At 40.2% G+C, this 26,884-nt stretch overlaps 1 protein-coding gene and 1 non-coding gene across 5 annotated transcripts in view; both read right to left on the bottom strand.

Moving 5' to 3' along the window:
* The window catches only part of SPEN (spen family transcriptional repressor), a 103,106-nt gene that overhangs the window by 14,359 nt on the left and 61,863 nt on the right, over positions 1-26,884 (bottom strand). For 3 of the 4 annotated variants that reach the window (XM_030913627.1, XM_030913629.1, XM_030913630.1), the window contains 7 exons: positions 16,897-17,057; positions 15,410-15,610; positions 10,152-10,303; positions 7,081-7,206; positions 6,613-6,726; positions 5,157-5,270; positions 3,774-3,874 (listed from right to left, as the gene is read on the bottom strand). In XM_030913627.1, coding sequence (XP_030769487.1) covers positions 3,774-3,874; positions 5,157-5,270; positions 6,613-6,726; positions 7,081-7,206; positions 10,152-10,303; positions 15,410-15,610; positions 16,897-17,057 — 969 coding nt within the window. The remainder of the gene's footprint in view (positions 1-3,773; positions 3,875-5,156; positions 5,271-6,612; positions 6,727-7,080; positions 7,207-10,151; positions 10,304-15,409; positions 15,611-16,896; positions 17,058-26,884) is intronic. The other variant, XM_030913628.1, reaches the window with a different exon arrangement.
* Positions 15,714-15,814, bottom strand: LOC115892587. The gene has a single exon (XR_004052453.1). It is a non-coding gene; the product is annotated as a small nucleolar RNA U13 (small nucleolar RNA).

The raw sequence follows: 26,884 nt of genomic DNA, 5'->3' as shown, positions 1-26,884 counted from the left end.
ACACCTAGAATGGTCGTTTACTGCCCATATTAATGGTAGGATTCAGTCATATTTTAAAAACACAGCATCAAGATATCTTTTTAATTAAGCAAACTAAAACTACTTCTAAAAATATGGGCTGGGCATGGTAGCTTAGGCTTGTAATCCCAGCACTTTGGGAAGCCTGCTTGAGGCCAGGAGTTCAAGACTGACAGGATCAACACAGCGAGACCCCATCTCTACAAAAAAATAATAATAATAATAATTAATAAAAATTTAAAAAGTAGTAACATGAAAAAAGTTTTGGAAGGCAGAAATATATGTATAAACATTCATGCTGGAGCACTATTCAGCTTAACAAATACTTATTTTGCTGGGCCCCATGACAACAAAAGAAATAAGCAGTCCTACCCTCAAAGAATTCAACTGTTTAAGCAGGGACAACACAACTGGCACTTGGACCATGTACAGGGACACTGAGGAACTGCAGAAAGTCAGGTTCAGAGAGAACTCTGTTCACAAAACCAAACAGTATCCAAAGTACCATAAGTAGATGTCATCTAAATCACAATGTGACCCTGTAAATTCATCTCAAGAACCACTATAGTAAAGGGTAAGCTCAATACACTAGCAGGTAGGAACCCTAGGTTTATCCCCAGCCTAGGCCCTTACTGGCCTGTGACCTTATTAGCAAAAGTTCTTTCCATAAAAAGGGTTACCTGACAGAGTATGTGAGGGACCAAATGAAGTACTACTCGGAAAATGGGAAAGCCCTGTGCAAATATAGCTGTTATTTGCATTCCTGAGCTGAATTATCATTAGCGTTAAAGCATTTTTTTCATTCATGCATCAACTATTTAGTGAGATAACTTCCATTCTATAGAAAAGGCAAAGATCCTCAAGGTCTACGCAAGAAATGCATTCCATAAGCACTGCCAACTGAAACCACATGGGACAAACCTGGGTCACAGTGAAGTCCCACACCCTCCTGCTTCCTCATGAGGAGATTGAGAAAAAACACAGAACAAACCCAAAGCCAGTTAGTTCATCACTTATTAAAAAAAAAAAAAAAAAAACAATGAGTTTTGGCTGAGTGCAGTGGCTCACGTCTGTAATCCCAGCACTTTGGGAGGCTGAGGCGGGCAGATCACCTGAGATTGGGAGTTTGAGACCAGCCTGACCAACATGAAGAAACCCCGTCTCTACTAAAAATGCAAAATTAGCCAGGTGTGGTGGCGCGTGCCTGTAATTCCAGCTACTCGGGAGCCCGAGGCAGGAGAATCACTTGCACCCGGGAGGCGGAGGTTTTGGTGGGCCGAGATCGCACCACTGCACTCCAGCCTGGGCAACAAGAGTAAAACTCCGTCTCAAAAAAAAAAAAAAATAGGTTTTGTTTTGTTTTTTTTTTTTTTTTTTTGAGACGGAGTCTCGCTCTGTCGCCCAGGCTGGAGTGCGGTGGCGCGATCTCCACTCACTGCAAGCTCCGCCTCCCGGGTTCACACCATTCTCCTGCCTCAGCCTCCCTTGTAGCTGGGACTACAGGCACCCGCCACCGCGCCCGGCTAATTTTTGTATTTTTAGTAGAGACAGGGTTTCACCGTGTTGGTCAGGATGGTCTCGATCTCCTGACCTCGTGATCCGCCCGTCTCGGCCTCCCAAAGTGCTGGGATTACAGGCGTGAGCCAAAAAATAGGTTTTAAGTAGTAATATACAAAAAGTAACATCCACATTACATTATTCAACCCTTACAAAACTGCTGTTCTAAAATATTTAATGTACGCAGAGGATTTTAATGGATTTTCTATGTTTTTAAGTGCAAGTAGGCCTCTGGGATGCTTTCTACTCACATATAGATAATTTCTTGTAAGCATTTACTGTATTAACAATTACTTCAAATTGCTACTTGGGAAGCCAGGATGGAGAAGTTTTTCCTCTCCTGACATAAGACACACACATTCTCTTGCATGTGGCCACACAATTTTATACTCACTCTCGCTCTCTCTTACACTCACACAACTGAGAAAACAGCCTATCAAGCCTGACTTTCTAGCTAAAGGAGTGTTGATCTTTGAAGCTTTGTAATTTGGATTCCGATCTGGTGGGAAACCATCAAAACCTGACAAGTTAGAGCTTTTGAGAATTTGGCCGTAGGGAGCATTTTTCATTTAAAAAGCACCAAGTAAGCCAGGTACGGTGTCTCACGCCTGTAATCCCAGCATTTTGGGAGGCCAAGGCAGGTGGATCACGAGGTCAGGAGTTCAAGACCAGTCAGACCAATATGGTGAAACCCCATCTCTACTAAAAATACAAAAATCAGCCATGCGTGGTGGCATGCGCCTGTAGTCCCAGCTACTCAGGAGGCTGAGGCAGGAGAATTGCTTGAACCTGGAAGGCAGAGGTTGCAGTGAGCCAAGATGGCACCACTGCACTCTAGCCTGGGCAACAGAGCAAGACTCCATCGCAAAAAAAAAAAAAAAAGCACCAAGTATTCAATGACTGTTGTACAATATTCCACTAAGAAATGAATTAATATATATTAATACTTGCTATCACTTAAACAAAAATGAAATGGCAAGAAGAGGCAGTAGAAAGGGAATGCATTCAACAGGGCTTCTGGCAGCGCAACACTGACTTGGCTCATCTTGCCATGGAGCCCTTTTCATACTTTGAATTCAAGTGTCTAAAGGCGTTTTTCACACAAACTTTTTGTCTAACACGTATGTACAGGGGTGGAGACCTAGTGGGAACATTCCAGAAAACTTAATCAGAGGCGTATCTGGAAAAACAGCTTGATCATATGGACCAAATTTCCATTTTCAAAAGTAATCAGCTATTGAAGAATCTGGTGACATTATCTTAAGATGTTTTACTATATTTCAGTCTGTTCAGCAGAAAAAGGTATTAAATACTACATAACCATAACTGAAAGTATTAACAAGGGGAAATCAGGTTTGCTCTGCACATTGCCAAAGTTGCCAGTTTACATGTGGTTTGGCTTATTGATTCACTTTGAATATTTAAGAGATTCAACTTTAAAACAAAGCTCTTGATATTCTTTTGGAAGTTTTTATTTTTTCTAGTTAAATGTATGAGCACATGTGTGGTGACAACCTGGATGTTGTCATTACTAAATATGTAGCCATTTAACAGTTTATAATGCACTCTAACATATATTAATACATTTACTTTAAGAAGTAACTATAAGCAAGATGATTTGTATTTATGATTAACGGCACATAAAGCAGACCAGGTGCGGTGGCTCACACCTGTAATCCCAGCACTTTGGGAGGCCAAAGCAGGCAGATCACTTGAGCCCAGGAGTTTAAGACCAGCCTGGACAACATGGAGAAACCCCGTCTCTACAAAAATTACTCCAGCGTGGTGGCAAGTGTCTGTAGTCCCAGCTACTCAAGAAGATGACGTGGGAGGATCACTTGAGCCTATGAGGCAGAGATTGCAGTGAGCCATGATCATGTCACTGCACTCCAGTCTGGGTGACAGAGTGAGACCCTGTCTCAAAAAAAAAAAAAAGTACATTATCACCTGGCAAAACAGTAACTCAAGCTCTATGAGCATTCAGTGAGAAATCCAGACAGGTTGCTCCAAACCCATAGGAATCACCTGAAAACTGAATTCACAAAAATAAACCTGTGTTTCCATATGAAGTGATAAAAGAGAAGCGTTCTCTATTCTAGAATATAAAAGTAGGGGTAAAGAGTGAAAAATAAAATTTAATGCCATCTTAAGTTTCTGTATTAAAACTCAAGCTACACTGATAAGTTTAAAATACATACCTTCTTTCAGCTAACATTTCATAAAAGTCTCTGATGTCTTGACCAGATTTCTCCATGCAGTGATAAAAAGCCAGCTGACTTTCCCGATTTGCAAAGTCCACCTTTAAAAAAAAAAAAAAAAGAGGTGTTTGATGCAAGTTTTGAATTTTAATGATGGAAAAATGTTACCAAATTTGAAAATTCTTCACAACATAGCCCTTCTGAGAAAATGTCAGGAAACAGCAATGTATCTCAGGTAAAACTGTCCTCATCACTGAAACTATATTTTATTAACCTGAAATCTCTCAAATTCTGTATAAATCGTGATAAAGGAATGAAATTTATAAAATTTCAAATGCAATCGTGGAGTGAAAAAAGCAAAATGGAAAACTGAAACGGCAATTCAGTAATCAGATCAACTAAATCCAGCAATCTCTGTTGCCAAAACTACAGTTAGAATATAAAACAAAATATGGATGAACATTTTAAACTTTACTCACAGCTGGGCCTCAAAGTTATTCAAGCATATGATGTTCATCAGCTATCAATTATCTTATCATCTTATTTTTAAAAAACTTCTTTCAACCTAACAATCATAGTTATCAAGTGCATAAATTCCTTCAAACTACCATGAATACAAGTTTTTAAATACATAAACTGGACATAAAATTAAGCTTTCAGTGGCTACCCACTCTTCAGGGGAGTAGGAAAGGAAAGAAAGACGTATCATTCAGGATGCCAGACTGATACTATGAGGCCCTGGGTGTCAGACACCCATGGGTGACTGTGGTTGAGCCTGCGTTGAAAGTGTCTGTGTGAGCATCAGCACCCAGACACTGAGAGGCACACTTCTTTGAATAAGAGGATTTTTGGGGAAGGATCTGTGGCTAATGGTTTAAAGATGCTGTGCCCACAAGTATCTGAGCATAAAATTGTAATATTCCCCTTAAACACTAATGATACAGCATACATGTCCTGTAACCACTCCCCTGACTGGCAGGCTGGCAGTCTACAAAATGCTAGTTATTAACGGCGTGAGATTTTTTTTTTTTTTTTGGGAGATGGAGTCTCACTCTGTCACCCAGGCTGGAGTGCAATGGCATGATCTTGGCTCACTGCAACCTCCGCCTCCTGGGTTCAAGCAATTCTCCTGCCTCAGCCTCCCAAGAAGCTGGGATTAACAGGCATGCACCACCACGCCCGGCTAATTTTTTTTGTATTTTTAGTAGAGACAAGGTTTCAACATGTTCATCAGGCTGGTCTCGAACTCCTGACCTCAGGTGATCCACCCACCTTGGCCTCCCAAAATGCTGGGATTACAGGCATGAGCCACCATGCCCAGCCCAAGAGGGTGAGATTTACATAGGACTTTGTTTTGCTTCTGTTTAAAGTCATTCTGCACACCTTAATTTTATTCCCACCGATTTTTCTCCCTTTGGTCTCTTTTACAGCTGCTTGTGCATATTCAATTTCATTGTAGAGAACCAGGGCCATGCCTTTTAAGCGGTCAAACACCACCTGTAAAACAAACAAACAAACAAACAAACAAACAAAAAAGAAATAAGAGCCTCTTCCACTGGACTTAGTGTCAGTCCCAACAAAATCCTAAGTCACAAGGACACTGATGAGAAAATATATATTTTTATATATTTTATTCTATTTAAAAAACAGTGTGATGCACATTGTAGTGAATACAAAATGAAAATGTGCAGAGACGGTTTAGAATCATAGATATTATGCCTTTGTTTTTCTGTATTTCACTTTGTTTTCTATGTTCGCAAACCACTGTACTGTATTTCAGTGAAGGATTCGTCTTGTTTTGGCTGAAAACAAAAAAGCAAAGCCAACAACAACAAAAAACACCCTGGAAAGGAAGGAAAAGTTAAGAACAACAAAGATTTTCTGTGAATTTTGGCTACAAGTAGCACAACTGTCTTAAGGCTGTGGATTTTTGTATACAGGGAATCTTTAAGATGTGTATTTTTCTAAACAACAAAACCTACATTTAAAGGATTTTCTGCCAGGAATGGTGGCTATAATCCCAGCACTTTGGGAGGCCGAGGCAGGTGGATCACTTGAGGTCAGGAGTTTGAGTCCAGCCTGGCCAACATGGCAAAACCCCATCTCTACTAAAAATACAAAATTAGCCAGGCGTGGTGGCCCACAGCTGTGATCTCAGCTACTCAAGAGGCTGAGGCTAGAGAATCGCTTGAACCTGGGAGGCAGAGGTTGCAGTGAGCTGAGATCCCACCGCTGCACTCTAGCCTGGGGGACAGAGTAAGACTCTGACTCAATTAAAAAAATAATTAATTTTAAAAAAAAAGTATTGTCAAGGCTATACAATATACCTACCACAGAGTAAACACAGTTTTAAGGAACCAAAGCTTTACCTCCACACACTGAATTGGGTCTAGAGACCCTTTTCCTGTTGCTTATGGATGTATTACATAAAAAACTTTGGTTAGATGAATATTCTGTTGTGTGAACTTCCACTCATTTAAAAAAAGTCTAATTACCTATTTAGTGTAAATGTGAACAACTATATAATCAGACTATCTAATTTTAATGTAAGATAAAATTATAAAAATCCCTAAGCAACATTTCTATTTCATTCTATTTAACTATACTATGAGAATAGTTTCAAAATTAATCACCTTGGCTGGTTCAAAATAGTTTTTCAAAATACTCATAACTTAAGGCAACAGATGCAAATGCCCTTACTGACCAAATCTTAGCAAACATAATTTCAATGTGCTAGTTATTAAAGAAAAAGGCAATGCTAGCAATTGAGACTGAAGGGAGAGAACACCAAGACGAGGGAGTCAGAAGTCTGAACCACACACCAAAACCTCCCGCCTACCTTTACCACAGGCCCGTATCGGCAGAAATGTCGTGTTAAATACTGATCTGACACGTTCGAAGAAAGCCCATCTAGCCACACGCAGTTTGTAGGCATGCTCTTTCCAAAACCCAGCTGAATATAAAAAGCAAAATTTCTATTAGTAAGGTTCACAATTACTGTTCAACTACAGAATTCTGAGAAAACTGGTTTTCTATAGGAATCTTATCAAATCAACATCTCAAGTGGGAACCATCTGGTTAAAATTAAATTGAAATTTACAAAAAAGCAATCCTGCCTGGCTAATCAAGTATTAATCAGATTATAGTATATAATAGGATAGGAATGCAAAGAAGTATATCACTTGTATGGTTATCTGTCTTACTGGGATCTTAAATACTAAGGCATATGCAAAAAAAAAAAAACCCTTCAAATCCTAAAAAACAAAGCAAATCATAACAGCACAATAATTTATGCAAATTCATTTACCTTGAGGCGATTATTTCCAAGATATTCCCCATCCATCTTCTTAATAGCTTTACAAACGCTAGCAATATCACAGTATTGCAGAAACGCATATTGAGGAACTCCATTTACTTTCTTAATGTCAATATCCTGAAAAAAAAACAATGAATACGACTTAGCAATATGTCCAAGAAAATAGATTAGAATGAATTAAGTCCATATAGGGTATTTATTTCTCAAAAAAGTCATGTTCTCAATCATCATTTACTTAGTTAAAAAAATTGTACACCTTAATACAATGGTAAGTTAGTAGTCTGCTGTAAAACACATAGCATTTGTTGTCACAAACCATGAAATCCTTCCCATGTGAAGCTCTCTGCAGAGGAACAACAGCATTGCAATTCAAAATTCAAAATTTAAAATCCCTATTAACAGCATTAAGAGAAACTTAATGATAATAAAGAAAAGGCAGGCTATTTAATGAAGTCCTAAGAAATAATTCCCTTCTGCAATACCTAAAATTGTTATTAGGGGCCAGGCCATTTAAAATATGATACCTGGGTGGGCATGGTGGCTCATGCCTGTAACCCCAGCACTTTGGGAGGCGGAGGCGGGCGGGTCACTTGAGGTCAGGAGTTCAACACCCACCTGGCCATCACGGTGAAACCCTGTCTCTACCAAAATACAAAAATTAGCCAGGCATGATGGCACGTGCCTGTAATCTCAGCTATCCTGAAGGCTGAGGAGAATCGCTTGAACCCGGGAGGCAGAGGTTGCAGTGAACCAAGATCGCACCATTGCACAGGTGACAAAAGTGAAACTCTGTCTCAAAAATAAATAAATAAAATATGATATCTGAGAAGATTAATACATCTTTGTTCTTTAACCTTTAAAATTAAAAGACAAATAAATAAATAACAGATAACTGTCTAAATACAAAAGGAGCTGGAGCCCACATAGGCTACTGAATTCCACACCACCCATCTAGGTAGGCAGTAGAATTGCAATTAAGAGTATATGCTACTCCCACAAAACCAAAAGAATTTGGCAAATCAAAATAATTGAAAATGAGGTCATCCATTTCTCCATCAGCCAGTTGGGGTGAGGCTGACATACCTATCAAGGACAATAAAACTAACTACCAGGGCTTCCAGTGCTTTGATGAAACCTCAGATGTGTGAGTTTCTGGCCAAGAATCTGTAATATCATATTGTTGGAGCATTAATTGGGGGTTGCGGTTCTCTATAAGTTTTCTGTGGCTGAACCAAGAAAGAAGGCATGTGCAGATTTCTACAGAAGTTACGATTCTATGAAAGATTTTGAGGAGATAAGAAAGGCTGATATCTTACAAAATGATATATCCCAGCCCAGGCGTGGTGGCTCACACATGTAATCCCACCACTTTAGGAGGCCAAGCCAGGCAGATCACCTGAGGTCAGGAGTTCAAGACCAGTCTGGCCAACACGGTGAAACCCTGTCTCTACTGAAAAATACAAAAATTAGGCCGGGTGTGGTGGCTCACATCTGTAATCCCAGCACTTTGGAAGGCCAAGGCGGTGGGATCACCTGAGGTCAGGAGTTCGAGACCAGCCTGACTAATACGGTGAAACCTCATCTCTACAAAACATACAAAATATTAGCCAGGTGTAGTGGCGTGCGCCTGTAATCCCAGCTACTCCAGAGGCTGAGACAGGAGAATTGCTTGAACCCGGGAGGCGGAGTTTGCAGTGAACCAAAATCGTGCTATTGCGCTTCAGCCTGGGCAACAAAAGCCAAATTCTGTCTCAAAAAAAAAAAAAAAAAAAAAAGCAAAAATTAGCTAGGCGTGGTGGTGGGTGCCTGTAATCCCAGCTACTCAGGAGACTGAGGCAGGAGAATCGCTTGAACCCAGGAGGTAGAGGTTGCAGTGAGCCAAGATCGCGCCACTGCACTCCAGCCTGGGTTACAAGAGTGAAACTCTGTCTAAAAAAATAATAATAGTATATCCCAAGATTACAAAGCTGTGACCAAAATATTTTCATTTTTAAACTGACTCCAATTTTGAGTCATAAAGGAACAGAAAACTTCTTGTACCCCTTAATCTAACAATGACTTGCATAATATAATAAGTGATTCAAATTAAAACTTCCTAATAGAACTGAACTGCTAACAGACGACATCCATATTCTAGCAATCCCCAAGGTATTTCTGATGTGCACTGTGATCACAAAACAATCATACGCTAAATTGCTGCTTCTGTTTTTGGAGACAGGGTCTCACTCTGCCACCCAGGCTGGAGTACAGTGCCGTGATCTCGGCTCACCACAGCCTCTGCTTTCTGGGCGCAAGTGGTTCTCCAGTCTCAGCCTCCTGAGTAGCTGGGACTACTGAAGCAAGCCACCAACACCCAGCTAATTTTTGTATTTTTGTAGAGACAGGGTCTCGCCATGTTGCCCAGGCTGGTCTTAAAGTTCTGAGCTCAAAGTGATCTGCCTACCTCACCCTCCCAAAGTGCTGGGATTATAGGCATGAGCCACCATGCTCAGCCTGCTGCTTCATTTTTACAAACATTTTTCTCTTCCAGATTTTCCTTTCAATCCACAGGACTAGAGATGGCATTAAAACAGAACCCAAAGAACAAAGATAAAAATTGGGTAAGAACCAGCCTGGGCAACATGGCAAAACACCACCTCTACAAATAAACATGAAAATTAGCTGGGCATGGTGGGACACATCTGTAAGTCCCAGCTACTCAGGAGACTGAGAGATGGGAGGATCGCTTGAGCCCAGGAAGTTGAGGCTGCCGTGAGTCGTAATCATGACACTGCACTCCAGGCTGGGAGATAGAGTGATACTCTGTCTCAAAAAAAAAAAAAAAAAAGAGAGAGAAATAAGAAAATATATATGTGTAAACAAAGGACATATATTACATTTTTACACACATATATAGAACCATACCCAATGGGTTTCTCTGGATTATCTTTTAGCAAGAGCTAAAAGCACACAGCAATATTCATTACACCATTAAACATCACCTTTCCAAATATAATCTGTACTATATGCTTTATGTGTTATGACAAAGACCTAAAATTGTTTTCATAGTAAAAGCAACATACCACAATTTCTCCAAAGCGTTGGAAGATGTTGCGAAGGTCATGGTAAGTAGTGGTTTTTTCAAGGTTGCCAATAAAGAGAGTTCTTGTTGCTTTGGGGTGAAATTCATCTATCCTTTCATCCAAGGGGCGAAATTCATTTTCACTTTCCGTTTCTGTAAGTAGAATAGGGGCCGAGTAAAAAGAAAAGAGAGTATTTTAATGCATATTTATATATCATGGAAAAAATCTACATTTAAAAAACAAAATGGCCGGGTGCGGTGGCTCAAGCCTGTAATCCCAGCACTTTGGGAGGCTGAGACGGGCGGATCACGAGGTCAGGAGATCGAGACCATCCTGGCTAACACGGTGAAACCCCGTCTCTACTAAAAACTACAAAAAGGCGACGTGGCGGCGCCTGTAGTCCCAGCTACCCGGGAGGCTGAGGCAGGAGAATGGCGTGAACCTGGGAGGCGGAGCTTGCAGTGAGCTGAGATCCGGCCACAACACTCCAGCCTGGGTGACAGAGCGAGACTCCGTCTCAAAAAAAAAAAAAAAAAAAAAAAAAAAAAAAAAAGTCTGAAATAATAGGCTTGAATACTCACACAAACTGAAATACCATAAACACCTTCAGAAATAGCCACCCCTTATTAACTCTAAAGCAAAAAAGGAATACAAAGGCTAAAGAAACATTTTTTAAAAATTAAGGCTAAAGTAACACTTTGTTTAACCTTTAAAATTAAAAAATAAACTGATTTAAATCTGCTAAATTAGCTGGGAATGGTGGCTCACGCCTGTAATTCCAGCACTTTAAGATGCCAAGGGGGGAAGATCGCTTGAGCCCCCAAGTTTGAGCAACATGTTGAAACCCCATCTCTACCAAAAAAAAAAAATTAGCCAGGTATGGTGGCGCACGACCTGTATTCTCAGCTACTCGGGAGGCTGAGGTGGGAGAATAGCATGAGCATGAGAAGTCGAGGCTGCAGTGAACTGTGATCATGCTACTGCACTCTAGCCTGGGTGATGGGAATGAGAGAACCTGTCTCAAAAATAAAATAGAAAAAATAAAACAGATATCTTTGCTAAGGTGATCTGTTGTTGTTTTTGGGACAGAGTCTCGCTCTGCCACCCAGACTGGAGTGTACTGGCACGATCATGGCTCACTGGAGCCTCAACCTCCCAGGCTCAAGCAATCCTCCAACCTCAGCCTCCTAAGTAGTTGGGACCACCGGTGCATGCCACCATGCCTAGCTAGTTTTTTCCCCCCACGCCATAGAGATAAGGACTCACTTTGTTGCCCAGGCTGGTCTCAAGCAATCCTCCTGCCTCAGCCTCCCAAAGTGCTGGGATTACAGGCGTGAGCCACTGCACTTGGCCTCATTTGTTTTAAAAATAATCACTGACACGGAAATAATTTTAAACCCCAGCAAAAATGGTAATTAATTATTTGAGCCTAATCCTAATTTCCAAAATTACGTAGCAGGTTCTCAATTTGGAGTATAAAACTACACTCTGAAATAGATATAAAAATTCAGCTGAAAATAGTCCACCTTCATTGTTTGTTTAATTTCATTTACTTTTCAACATTTTACAAGATATTTAGCATTTCGCCCCTCTCATACTAACACAATAAATCAACTGTCTAAATGCAGAAATTTTAGATATAAGAGTAACTATGAAAACTGATTAAAGCGGTATGTTTTAAATATCTTTTGATATTGCATTGTCCCCAATGACAAACAGAAAGAGGTTAAGTGATTGTTACGACTTCTTTCCTTTTTTTTTTTTTTTTTTTTTTGAGATGGAGTTTCATTCTTGTTGCCCAGGCTGGAGTGCAGTGGAGCAATCTCAGCTCACTGCAATCTCTGCCTCCTGGATTCAAGCAATTCTCCTGCTTCAGCCTTCCAAGTAGCTGGGATTACAGGCACCCGCCACCACGCCTAGCTAATTTTTTGTATTTTTAGTAGAGACAGGGTTTCACGCATGTTGGGCACCTCAGCCTCCCAAAGTGCTGGGATTACAGGTGAGACACCACATCCGGCCTCTATTTTTTTATGATCAAAAGCCCTGGCTTAACTTCTAATTTATCATAGCCTTTCTCTGAACCTCCATTTATAAACTTGGTCTAAGGCAGGAATACTCAAGGTTTTGTAGATAACAATTATAGGAAACTACGGTGTGTTCTTTTTTCTTAATGTAAAACAAAGCCATCCAAAAAATTAGTATTTAATCAACTTTACTGAAATGAAGCATTTAGGGTCAGCCATCGAACATTACTGATAATGTCAACGACACTGGTATTTTTAAAAACTCAATTTCAGGGACCTTGAGTTAAGTCAGAATACATCTCACTTCTGAGTCCAGACTGATGGCTCCAATGGTAGCTCAATTAATCTTACCACTTTCATCAATCGGACTATGATGTACTTTCACAAACTCAAGTGGACCCAGAAACTGCCCAGGGCTCATAATAGTTGTCTCCATACATTCTGCACATGTCAAAGGAATATATCTCATTTTAAGCTCAATTTGGTCTTAATTTAAACGTGGGCAGACATTTAAGAATATTTCAAAAAATTCAGATAGAATATTGAGGTTTGTGCTCCGAAAGGCAGAATCACAAGAGGAAAGCATGATTTGCAACTATTAAAATCTGTAACGGCTTCATTCCCACCAAATGGCCTGGTACATTTACTTTCTTTCTTTCTCCCCCTTGGAGACAGGGTCTTGTTCTGTTGCCCAGGCTGGAGTGCAGTGGTGGGATCATAGCTTACTGCAGCCTCAAACTCCTGGGCTTAAGCAATCCTCCCACCTCAGCCTCCCAAGTATCTGGGACTACAGGGCCTGATTTTTTATTTTTTGTAGAGATGGGGTCTCACTTTGTGGCCCAGGCTCATCTCAAACTCCTGGGCTCAAGCGATCCTCCCACCTCAGCCTCCCACAGTGTTTATAGGCATGAGCTTGGTCAGGCATGGTGGCTCATTCCTATAATCCTAGCACTTTGGGAGGCCAAGGCAGGAGGATCACTTGAGCCCAGGAGGCCAAGGTTTTGGTGAGCCATGATTATGACACTACACTCCAGTCTGGGTGGCAACAGAGAGTAAGACCCTGACTCCAATCAATCAATCAATCAATCAATCAAAGTGTGAGCCACCACGCTCAGCAGTAAATTTTCAAGATCGGAAATTCAGTTAGCAAAAAAAAAAAAAAAAAGTTTTGCACGTGTAGTCCACTTAACCTTCACAACCAGTCAAAGTCTTAATGTCCACACACATTTGGGAAAAAATTTCTTGAACCTGTCATTTCACGTTTAGGGGACTGTAATGCAATGTATGGGAAAAGAAATCTTAGAGGCCACCAAGGGGTCTGTATGCAAAGTTAGGTTTCTTGGATTTGGATCTTTGAAAATAATCCTTGACCTAAGCAATCAGCTTAATACATTTCAATATAATATTCATGATTTAACCATCTGACAGCATAATTCCAACTAAGTCTCCATACTCAAAATTCAACTGTTTTCACATATCCCATTTAACTGGTATTTAATGTTGTCCTATCTGGGAAAATTATTTAGCTTTTCTTATGTTTGAACCAACCAAACTTCTCAAAATTTTCACTGGCAAGTAGGTAAATCCTACTTCCTAGGTGTTAAATATCTAGGTTAAAAGCTTTTTACAGTAAAAATCTCAAGCTAGCCCTACCATCTAGAGATAAAAGTTACATACTGAATGCCCTGGATGAGATCTTCCTTACTTAATAATTATAATTATAATTGGCTCTAGAAATGTATATAGATCATATGACATTCTAAATGTTTCTCAAGCAGTTCTGACCTGTTCCAAATGTGTTAAATTTTAAAGAACTCCTGGAGTTGCTCTTAGCTTAGTAAAATTTAGGGCAGTCCATCTCAAACTTGATGGAAGAAGGTCTGTGAAGGCTTAACCTATTATCCTTTGAATTGTTATGTTTCATGGTAACATCAGAGTGACCACTTTGCAGTGATCACCCTAAAAATTCCATGCCAGTTTTACTATGCAAATAATGTATTTGTGCATCCTCATCAGGGGAACTACATTTTTTTTCTTTTTAATTGTCTAATAAATGAATTCTGAGAATATTCATATTTATCCTATAACAGGCCATGTTTACCCTACAAATTCCACTTAAAAGTCTTAAAGTTCAATTGTCTCAGCTTCATAAGGTGACCATAAGTTTTTTATGCTTCTATTGATTCCTTTACAAATTTACTCACAAGTTCTCTTAAATCAGGGGTTCCCAAACTTAAGTGTGTAAATTCTGAATCAGTAAGCTGGAGCAGAGTTAAAGAGTCTGCATTTTTAAACAAGTACTGCAGACGGTCCTGAAACAGGAGAAATGCCGATGCAAGCCATGTGTGAGATTTCCTGCCTTACAACAGGTTTCACAGGTAGGTTCAAGATAATAAAATGTTCCCTGGAAATTCTCAGCGGGTTGCCCGATAAGGCTTATTCCTGTTACTCTGTCTTCAAGGTCATGCAAGCTGGAAAAACAGACCCAATTTGTATTTGGCATAATAGAAATAAAATTGGTCTAATAAGTCCCTCGCATCAATATTAAGAGGTAGTTTGCCTTCTTTTTTCTTTTTATTTATTTATTGAGATGCAATGTTGCTCTGTCGCCCAGGCTGGAGTACAATGATGCGATCTCAGCTCACTACAACCTCCACTTCCCAGGTTCACACGATTCTCCTGCCTCAGTCTCCCAAGTAGCTGGGATTACAGGCGTGTGCCACCACGCCCAGCTAATTTTTGTATTTCTAGTAGAAACAGGGTTTCACCATGTTGGCCAGGCTGGTCTTGAACTCCTGACCTCAGATGATCCAGTCTCCAAAGTGCTGGGATTACAGGTATGAGCCACCGTGCCCAGCCAGAAGTAGTTTCCTTTCTAATTCAGGGTAATTCTGTTGTCACACTCCTAGGAGCTACCTCCTAGTTTTGATAAATTCAATCCTTTTGGGAAGGCTGGACTTAATAAGGGTCTACAGTTCTGCCTTTCAGACTCTTAACAGTTACCAAGTCTCCATTATAGCAACAGAAAAATCTATCCTCCCTAACCAAAACAATGCTTTTTATTAAGTTGAACAATAAATAGAATCATCTTTTAAAACAGAAGACAATGGAAACATGTCAATAAATAAAGTCAGAATAGTGTCCTCATTCAGGATCATATGCTGCCTTCTCATACACTGCAACACAAACAGTGTGTATGATGTGTAACTCAAACTCAGCTTGCTTGTGTCTTACCTGGACCTATCCATGCTGTTACTTCAATCTGCATGCCAAAGAAAAGTTTTCCTTTTGATGCAGTCAAGGCTTTTTCTTGGTCCTCTTGCTGACGAAAGAATACCAGACCATACCTCTCTTCTGAAGTTCCATGTATCTGCACTGAAGTTACTTTTCCAAATTTCTTAAATTCATGGAAAAGACCATCTTTAAGGCTTGTATCTAAATTCCCAAACAGAACCGAGTTATTAATTCTTCTAATTTAATTATAACTCAATAAGCAACCTACTAAATCTTTAGCCCGATTTTCTCATTTTTTTGTTCATGTCAGATAAGTAATATGCCAATGTCATAACAAGGTTTGAAGGAGGCACACCACACACGGCATGAAAACCCAATAATCATGCTTATGAACCACAAATGGATCTAGCCTGAGATGTGACTTAAGTTTTACTGTCACTAAAACATTACTTTTTCAAACAAGCTCCAAAAACACATTTTGGAGATTATTGTACAAGTCTGAAAATAAACTAAGTGTTAGATGATAGTACTGGTTATTTGTTAGGTAAGAATGATACTGTGGTTATCCAGAAAAATGCCCTTATATATTATAGATATATACATAAATATATATCTGTAAGTGGGTGTGAAATAAAACAACATCAAGGATTCACCCTAAAGGTAAAAAAAAAAAAAAAAAAGAGTACGAAAGCAGGAAGACAGGAAACAGATAAAGCAAAAATGGCAAAATGATGATTTCTGAATCTTGGATATAAGGGGAGTTCATTTTGCTATTCCTTCTACTTTGGGGTATGTTTCATAATAAAAATTTTATATATATTTATAAAGTGTTAAAGACTTGAAATGGAAAGGCATCTTTCTATCTTTCCAAGGATCATCTCAATGATAAAATTGTGTGAGAAGTGTCATGTAGCATGCCAAACAATTTTAATATCCTTTACAGATGAATCATACCATCTGGGGGTCTTGTGTTAATTTGCTTTATTAGAAATATAAAAGGTGTACAGAAAGGCAAGCCAATTTTACTCCCTTGTCCATTTCTAAATTACCAAGTAGTCTAAATCAAAAGCTCATCAACACTGATGTCTCAATAACTCTATTCACAAACCTGATACATAAGTTTTTAGGCTATTTTAATAAATAATTTAAGCAATCACTGAAATACACTTAGCTAAGAAATACTTAATTTGGTCTTTGTTGGTATGACTATATACTAACAGTTTTAACTTGTTTACATGCTCAACATGACTAATGTAGGAGTAACAGTATATTATGGTCAGCTGTCAATCAAAAATATTACGAGTAAAGGAGAGACCACAGAATAGCTTAAGCAGACTTTTCCATTATTCATGGGTTTCCTCATTTAAAACGTTAATACCTTGATTTCCATCACAATTTTATGTCCAAAGTTATTTCAATGTAATGCAGTATCATACCTCATTCCTCAGTAGTAGCACAGAGGAAAGGACATTCACACAAAATTTTACCTGTAGAGCGTACTGGAAGATTCTGGACCTTGATCCCAAAACTTTTACGGGGCTCATCTTTTTCCAGAGATGAAAGCAACTGTGAAGTGGGTGCTGGGACTGCTGCAGACTGAACTGATCGAGCTGGAGAATCATCACTTGAACTACTGCTGGAATCACTGCTGCAAAAAGGCAACAATAACAACAAACTTCAGTGAAAAGACAAACAGAAAATGAGCAGCGTTAGAAAACTACTTAAAATAACTAACAGGTCTAAACTTTCGGGCTGGAACTTCTGGAGGCCCCGCATTCTACACATCTATCTCATACTCTACCTTCAGAGGTGGCAGAAGACGATAAACATGCAGGAGCACAAAAGTATAATCTTCATTTACCACCACGTACCACCAATGCAAGTGTTGCATTCTATTAATAACGTGAACAAATTTTTTCAAATGAAGTAAGACTAGTGAATTCAATTCACTTAGTGTAATAATAATAATAGTAAGTATATTGGTTTGGGATTCAGAGGTCTAGATTCAAATCTTGGATCAGACATATAGCACGTGTAAGTGGACAAATCACTTAACACCTTTGAAATAGGTTTCCTATCATAATTTTATGCCCAAAGTTACTGCATGGAACACAGGACTCTCAGCCAACATAATAAAACTAAATGAAAATAGTATTTCTAAAATTTCATCATACCCAATTTCCCCCAATATCAAATGTGTAAAATGAAAATAATCAATAATAGTACCTATATCACAGGGTTAAGAAATAAAACAGTCGGGACACAGTGGCTTACGCCTGTAATCCCAGCACTTTGGGAGGCCGAGGCAGGTGAGGTCAAGAAATTGAGATCATCCTTGCCAACATGGTGAAAACCCGTCTCTACTAAAAATATAAAAATTAGGTGGTGTGGTGGCGTGCACCTGCAGTCCCAGCCACTCGGGAGGCTGAGGCAAGAGAATCACTTGAACGCGGGAGGCTGAGGTTGCAGTGAGCCAAGATCGTGCCACTGCACTCCAGTCTGGGTGACAGAGCAAGACTCCGTCTTCCAAAAAAAAAAAGAAAAAAAAGAATTAAATAAAACAACGCACGAGTTTACAGAGTTTGGAATATGACAGGTATCCAATAAATAAAACAGAGCTAGATGTGGTGGCTCACTCCTATGATCCCAGCACTTTGGGAGGCAGAAGCGGGAGGATCGCTCAAAGCCAGGAGTTTGAGACCAGCCTGGGTAACAGTGTCAGGCCTTGTTTTTAAAACAAACAAATAAACGAAGCAGTACTGCTCAGTACTACGTTGTATGTGACTACTATGGGTATTTTTGGAAAAATACCAAATAATTTTCCGGTAGATCAATTTTTTTTTTTTTTTTTTTTTTTTTTTTTTTTTTTTTTTTTTTTTGAGACAGTCTTGCTTAGCCAGGGGAGTGCATGGGGCTCTCACTCACTGCACTTCCGTTGTTCGCGCCAAACATAAGCCTCCCAAACAGCGCCGCCTTGCGCCGGCTAGTTTTTTGTATTTTTGTAGAGGGGTTCCAGATTAGCCAGGATGGTCTCATCATTCGTTCCGCCGTCTCGGCCTCCAAAGTGCTGGATTCAGCTGAGCCACCGCGCCCCGCCGCAATTTTTAAATTACTGAAGGACTAATGAATAAATATTATGTAAGTTACTAGAGTCATGTTACTTTAGGCTTTCTTCACCGTGGATAACATGGAAAGACAAGTGATAGTTAATGAAACTAATCTCTTCAGTTTAATAAAATCCTCAAACAGAAAGATAGTCAACTGAAGGACAAGAAGGAAATGCTACTTACACAGTCAAATTAAGAAAAATATATATTTAAATAAGTTTATTATGCCTTACTTCTCAATGCAAGTTCATAGAAAAAAGTTTATTATGCCTAAGAACTATGTGAGAAACATAAAATTCTCCTTTCAGTACTGGACATGCAAGACTCTTGTGGCTTGCTTTTATGGCATTCTCAAATAGGTTAATAAAAAGTTATTTACAGATTTTACTATCTTTCTGAAATTTTGCTTCATATTCTCCTCCATGTTATAAAGCCCTCACCTTTCAAGCAAATCATTTTGAGTGGTGAATCCATCTTAAGCACACTAGCTGCAGGACAAGGCCCAGGGTAGTTTCTGTCTTCGCACTAGAACTACAGCTCTCATATTCAGGACAATCACTAATCCATCCAGACAAATGAGTCCAAATCTAGGTTGAAAAAAATTTGCTACAGCCCTTTTTTTTCTTTTGAGACAGAGTCAGGCTGGAGTGCAGTGGTGTGATCGTGGCTCACTGCAACCTCCACCCGCGGGTTCAAGTGATTCTCATACCTCAACCTCCCGAGTAGCTGGAATTACAGGCATGCACCACCGTGCCCAGCTAATTTTTGTATTTTTAGTGGAGATGGGGTTTCACCATGTTGCCCAAGTTGGTCTTGAACTCCTGACCTCAAGTGATCCGCCCACCTCGGCCTCCCAATGTGCTGGGAAACACAGGCGTGAGCCAACGCATCCAGCTGCTACAGCATTTTTTAAAAGCTAAATAAATTCTATGTTTTCTTATAGAAAACTAAAGATGTTTCTAGAAAACTAATAATTTACACACCATTTTTAGCTCTCACATGTTACAGCAATAGATGAAAACTTGACTGGGTGCAGTGGCTTAGTTCCTGTAATCCTACCACTTTGAGAGGCCAAGGCAGGAGGACTGCTTGAGGCCAGCAGTTCAAAACCAGCCTGGTCAACATAGCAACACCCCATCCCTACAAAAGAAAAATTTAAAAATTAGCTGGGCATGGTGGCACGTACCTGTAATCCCAGCTACTTGGGAGGCTGAGGCAGAGGATCACATGAGCCTAGGAGTTTGAGGTTGCAGTGAGCCATGGTCACACCACTGCACTCCAGCCTAGGCAACAGAGTGAGACCCTGTCCCAAAAAAAAAAAAAAAAGATGAAAACATGCCAGGCGCAGTGGCTCACGCCTGTAATCCCAGCACTCTGGGAGGCCAACGCAGATGAATCACTTGCGGTCAGGAGTTCGAGGCTAGCCTGGCCAACATGGTGAAACCTCATCTCTACTAGAAATACAAAAATTAGCCGGGCTTGGTGGCACGTGCCTGTAATTCAAGCTACTCGGAAGGCTGAGGCATGAGAATCACTTGAACCAGGGAGGCAGAGGCTGCATTAAACCCTGATTGCGCCACCGCACTCCAGCCTGAGTGACAGAGTGAGACTGTCTCAAAAAAAAAGAAAAGAAAAAGAAAAGAAAAGAAAAGAAGGAAAGGAGAAAAGAAAAGAAAAAAGAAAAGAAAAGAAAAAGCTTAATAAGGTTATTAGCATTTTCTGATAGTGGTTTGAAATGCAGGAAAATAAACCTCTGTCAGTACAAACTACTAGGGATAAAGGCCTTGAAATAAAATCATAAGCTGTCATTGCTAGGCCCCTTATGAATGACTTAGGTTTAATTTTCCCATCTATAAGAGGAAAAAATGATTGCCGATCATCCAGCAAAAGCAGTGTTACTAGTATTAAGTAAATACTATCCTGAATACGATATTGTCACTGATATTAGGGTTTAAGGAAATTATCTTCTGTTTTTAGCACAGAAGGAAAGATACTTGTTATACATGTTAAATACTCCAAGTAATATTAATACAAGATTATTCACAAGGCCACCAGATGACAGTATAGAATGTTATGTGACTTATCAACTTAGTCAATGGCAATAATCATAAACATTAAGGAAAATATTTTAATTACAATACTACCAATATTATATACACCAAACTTCCTTAGCAACAGTGGTTACAGAGGTAAACAATCACGAGCAAAAGCAAAATGTATGGCTATTGAAATCATTAATAAGGGCCAAGCGTGGTGGCTCATGCCTGTAATCCCAGCACTTTGGGAGGCCGAGGCAGGCAGATCAGGAGGTCAAGAGATCGAGACCATCCTGGCCAACATGGTGAAACCCCATCTCAAATAAAAATACAAAAAAATTAGCTGGGTGTGGTGGTGCGCGCCTATAGTCCCAGCTACTCAGGAGGCTGAGGCAGGAGAACTGCTTGAACCCGGGAGGCGGAAGTTGCAGTAAGCCAAGATTGCACCACCCCACTCCAGCCTGGGGACAGAGCAAGACTCTGTCCCCCCCCGGAAAAAAAAAAAAAGAAATCATTAATAAGGCAACAAAAAGTTCTACACAAGCTTGTATTATAAAAATGAAGGCCAGGCACAGGTAGCTAACACCTGTAATCCAAGCACTTTGGGAGGCCAAGGCAGATGGATCACCTGAGGTCAGGAGTGTGAGGCCAGCCTGGCCAACATGGTGAAACCCCATCTCTACTAAAATTACAAAAGTTAGCCAGGCATGGTGGTCCTTGCCTGTAATCCCAGCTACTCAGGAGGCTGAGACAGGAGAATCACTTGAACCTGGGAGGCGGAGGTTGCAGTGAGCCGAGATCGTGCCATAGCACTCCAGCCTGGGCAACAACAGCGAAACTCCATCTCGAAATATAAATAAAATAAAATAAAAATAAAAATGGAGGCGGCTGGGTGCAGTGGCTCACACCTGTAATCCCAGCACTTTGGGAGACTGAAGCAGGGAGATCACCTGAGGTCAGGAGTTTGAGACCAGCCTGGCCAACATGGTGAAACACCATCTCTACTAAAAATACAAAAATTAGCCAGGTGTGGTGGCGTGTGCGTGTAATCCCAGCTACTCTGGAGGCTGAAGCAGGAGATTCACTTGAACCCAACAGGCAGAGGTTGCAGTGAGCCAAGGTTGCATCATTGCATTCCAGCCTGGGCAATAAGGGCGAAACTCCGTCTCAGAAAAGAGAGAGAGACAGAAAAGATAATCAGTGGTGACGATGCCTTTAAAATGAAGTACAAAAATAATGGTAGAAATCAGATTTATTATAAACATGTATACATGTTTATACTATAAACATTTAAACAGATTTATTATAAACATTATCACAGGCCATTATTATAAACATTATTACAGGCATGGTGGCTCATGCCTGTAATCCCAGCACTTTGGGAGGCCGAGGCGGGTGAATTACCTGAGGTCAGAAGTTTGAGACCTCAAAAAAGAAAAAAAAAAAATTATCACACTCTCTTTGGGTGAATCCCCTGCTGCCACACCAATTCTGAAACAAAATGTAGAATTTAACTTTCAGAATCATCTGCTGATTAATGTGAGGTGGCAACTAGAAGGGAAGACTGGTTTTAAAATGAATTATGAAACAATAAAAAATGGTACAAGTTTTTAGGTCACTTTTTTTTTTTTTTTTTTTGAGATGGAGTTTCGCTCTTATTGCCCAGGCTGGAGTGCAGCTCACTGCAACCTCCGCCTCGCGGGGTCAAGTGATTCTCCTGCCTCAGCCTCCCAAGTAGTTTGTTGGTCAACATGCCCAGCTAATTTTGTATTTTTAGTAGAGACAGGGTTTCACCATGTTGGTGAGGCTGGTCTTGAACTTCTGACCTCAAGTGATCCACCTGCCTTGTAAACTGCAACGTACCATGGATTTCAAGATCCTGAATTAAAATGAGGGCATGAATGTAGGCCCCCAAATACTTTTCAGTCGTAAAAAATTGACAGAAGACCCAAATGCCTGGAATTCTTGTCCATTTTAATTTTTATGTTCACAATTTTGTTAGAGCTAAAGAATCACAACAGTTCATCAAAATGCATGATATAGTATTCAATTGTTTCTTAAAAGCCAAAAATAGTTCATCAGAAGCTAATCTGAGTTGTCTTAAAAGAAGTAGTAATAATGGTGTATTGACTAATTGTTTTAAGAAAGTGGAATTTACCCAAGCACAACAATATCACATGTTCAATATCAATTAAAAGTTATCATTCTGGCCGGGCGCGGTGGCTCAAGCCTGTAATCCCAGCACTTTGGGAGGCCGAGATGGGCGGATCACGAGGTCAGGAGATCGAGACCCTCCTGGCTAACACGGTGAAACCTCGTCTCTACTAAAAAATACAAAAAACTAGCCGGGCGAGGTGGCGGGTGCCTGTAGCCCCAGCCACTCGGGAGGCTGAGGCAGGAGAATGGCTTAAACCCGGGAGGCGGAGCTTGCAGTGAGCTGAGATCCGGCCACTGCACTCCAGCCTGGGCGACAGAGCGAGACTCTGTCTCAAAAAAAAAAAAAAAAAAAAAAAGTTATCATTCTAAGGAACTGGAAGCCAGGCATGGTGCATAGTCCCAGCTACTCTGGAAGCTGAGGCAGGAGGATCCCTTGAGCTCAGGAGTTTGAGACCAGCATGCACATGACATAGCAAGACCCCAGTCTCTTCAAAAACAACAACAATTTGAGGCCAGGCACAACACTTTGGGAGGCCAAGGCAGGCAGATCACTTGAGCCCAGGAGTTTGAGACCAGCTTGGGTAACAGGACAAAACCCATCTCTACAAAAAATTAGGCATGGTGGCATGTGCCTGTAGTCCCAGCTACCTAGGAGTCTAAGGTGGGAGGGATCACCTAAGCCCAGGAGGTCAAGGCTGTAGTGTGGTGTGATCGTGCCACTGCACTCCAGCCTGGGCTGGAACACAATTTAAAAGAAATCTAGTTACACTTTTCCTAACCACATTTCCAAAGACAATTAAGGACAAATTATTTCTTATAATTTGTAATTATTGAAAAAAATGAAGAAGTAGATCTGACCAGTATTTCCTTATGAAGAAATATAGGAGTAGGCAACTGGTTACATAACAATTCTTGATAAACAAACAGAATATACGATGCTAGGATTCTCATAAACCAAATAACGATATCATATCATCTACTAACCCTATTCCTGCAGCCATTTTACACACAGAACTACATGAGCATTTGACTTTTACCACTGAAAATGCCAAGGCACTGGGTATGCTATTTATAAGATGACTCAGGCTATATTTGTTAACATACAAGAGTGACATCTAATTACTGACTTCTGTATCCCTGTATTATTTGTAAACATTTACTTATGGCAAATATGCATCTATACTGTTTTTTTTTTTAAGCTGGAAGATTAAAAAGCATTTAACCAAATCAAGTTGAGAAACAAAACTCTGGCATAAACCAATATTTTTAGAAAGGAGCAATCAGGGCAATTAGAAAATATTGCAACTAAGACAGTTAGAAGGGCCCATATGTCATAACCAGGTATCTTCCTACCCATCAGATAGCCAATAATTTTTCTCTCCATATAATCAATATATAATTTGGGTCAATATATAATTGGGGTCAAAAGATTTTCCATCAGGTTTGGGTGCCCACTGGTCCTTATCTAATTTCTATTAGAATAATCATCTATTTTAACTTTTATTTATTTTATTTTTTGTAGAGATGGGGTCTTATTTTGTTGCCCAGGCTGATCTCCAATTCCTGGGCTCAAACGACCTGCCCACCTCAGCCTCTAAAAGTACAGATTATAGGTGTGAGCCGCCATTCCTGGCCCATAATCTCTTGAACAGAATGCATCACCACACCAAATAATAATACTTCCACGTCTCATTTTTTTTTTATAAGTCCAAATTGTATCTTTCTAGTGCAGCAGTTATCTAAGCATAAGAGGACCTGTGAGGACCCAAAATCCTTTTAGGAGATCTGTGAGACCTTCCCTATTTCAACTGTGTATCTCTGAGGCCAGATTTTCTTCATATACTTCACCCAAAAAACCTTATAATCACAGTTTGAATACAGAATTGGTTATGAGAATCTAACTATCTTACTAAACCAGACATTTAAAAGATTTTCAGGCCGGGCACAGTGGCTCACGCCTGTAATCCCAGCACTTTGGGAGGGTGAGGCAGGAAGATCACTTGAAGTCAGGAGTTTGAGATCAGCCTGGCCAGCATGGCAAACCCTCAACTCTGCTAAAAATACAAAAATTAGCTGGGCGTGGTGGCACATGGCTACAGTTCCAGCTACTTGGAGGGCTGAGGCAGGAGAATGGTTTGAACCTAGCAGGTGGAGGTTGCAGGGAGCTGAAATCGTGCCACTGCACTCCAGACTGTCTCAAAAAATAAATAAATAAATAAATAAATAAATAAAAAATTAAAGATTTTCAAAAAATAAAACGTCATTCTCACTAAAGCAAAAATTTTAAAGTTTAAATTTCAATGATATTATCCACAATAAATGAAAGCCCGATAATTTTAAAATGTAAAGTCTTAAGCCTAGAAAGTTTTAAAAACAGTTCAGCAGTCTGATGTGACACCACTACCATTTTCAACCCTACCACTTCTGATGTAACCTGAATTTAAGCCTTTTGTTGTTGTTGTTGTTGTTGTTGTTGTTGTTGTTGTTGTTGTTTTGAGATGGAGTCTCACTCTGTCACCCAGGCTGGAGTGCAGTGGCGAGATCTCGGCTCACTGCAACCTCCGATTCCCAGGTTCAAACGATCCTCCCACCTCAGCCTTCTGGGTAGCTGGGACCACAGACCACAGGTATGGATCACCATGCCCAACTGGGTTTTTTTTGTTTTGTTTTGTTTTGTTTGCATTTTTAGCAGAGACAGGGTCTTGCCACGTTGTCCAGGGTGGTCTCGAACTCCTGAGCTCAAACAATCCGCTGACCTCGGCCTCCTGGCTCATTACAGGCATGAGCCACCACACCCAGCTCTTTTTTTTCCCCTAGACAGAGTCTCACTCTTTCCCTCAGGCCGGAGTACAGCGGCACAATCTTGACTCACCGCAACCCCTGCCTCCCAGGTTCAAGCAATTCTGCTGCCTCGGCCGCCCTGACACCTTTTTTTTTTTTTTTTTTTTTTTTTTAAGGGACGAGGAGGTATTACTATGTTGCCCAGGCTGGCCTCAAACTCCTGGGCTCAACATCCTCCTGTCTCAGTCACCCTAGAAGAAGCTGGAACTACATGCATACACCACCACACCTGACTCAAGCCTCCATTCTGTCTTTTTACTCCAAAAAATAACAGGGAAATAATCAACTGGGTGACCTGCCAAGATACTTCATTTTGCCTCTTAACTTGAATTTCCCTAGCGGTTAGCAGACCTCATGATCTTTCGAGGTACCTACTAGTTTTAGCAGGGTTCTACAACATTTTTGTTGTCACAGTTGGAGTGGGGTGGGGTAGGGTTACCGGCATCTGCTAAGTACCCTACAGTGCACAGGACAGTCCCAACAAAGAATTCTCTGGTCTCAAATGTGAAGAGTGCCAAGGCTGAAAAACCCTGGCCTATGTTATTTCTTGGACTGCTTTCCTGTCTTTTGAAAAACCAACATGCTAATTTCAAGCTGTGAGCCAAATGCAGGATCCTTAACGTTGATTATTCTTCCTCATTACTAATGTATCATTTCATAAAAATCTTTGAATTGTAGAAAAAAATGTAAACTTCTGAAAATCAGACTTCCTCAAGAAGAAGCTGAGATCTAAAACACTCTGGTGTCACTTGATTTTGGAAAACATGATAAAAAGGTAAAGTATAAATAACTTTTTTACAATATGTACTTCACCATTCAATACCAAGGTCACAGTACTTTACAGATAAAACCTTTTTATAATTTTTAAACAAGTTGTAAGTAAAATATATACAGTATTGCCACTCATACTCTAGGTATAAGGTTTACATCAATGAAAACAATTCCATTCATATTGAAATGGTTTTTATAGTACAACAGCTTTCCTTACCTTCAACCTAGGGCCTGAAGGTGGTAGTTAAATATCACAATTAGATTTTTCCTCACCAAAGTACAATGCTCAGAAGAAATTAGAAAAAGGTCTATTTCACACAATAAGGTTAATGGGATATTTCGCTTTATAATTTTAAGACATTTTAAATTTCCTTTAAAAAGCACACTACAGGCCAGGGGTGGTGGCTCATGCCTGTAATCCCAGCACTTTGGTAGGCTGAGGAGGGTGGACCGTCTGAGATCAGGAGTTCAAGACCACCCTGACCAATATGCTGAAACCCAGTCTCTACTAACAATACAAAAATTAGCCAGGCATGGTGGTGTGAGGCTGTAGTCCCAGCTAC

This window comes from Rhinopithecus roxellana, chromosome 12, assembly GCF_007565055.1.
Source record: "Rhinopithecus roxellana isolate Shanxi Qingling chromosome 12, ASM756505v1, whole genome shotgun sequence".
NCBI classification, from domain to species: Eukaryota; Metazoa; Chordata; class Mammalia; order Primates; family Cercopithecidae; genus Rhinopithecus; species Rhinopithecus roxellana.
The sequence above is the reverse complement of the archived record's forward strand: the minus strand, read 5'-3'. Positions and strand labels throughout refer to the sequence as shown.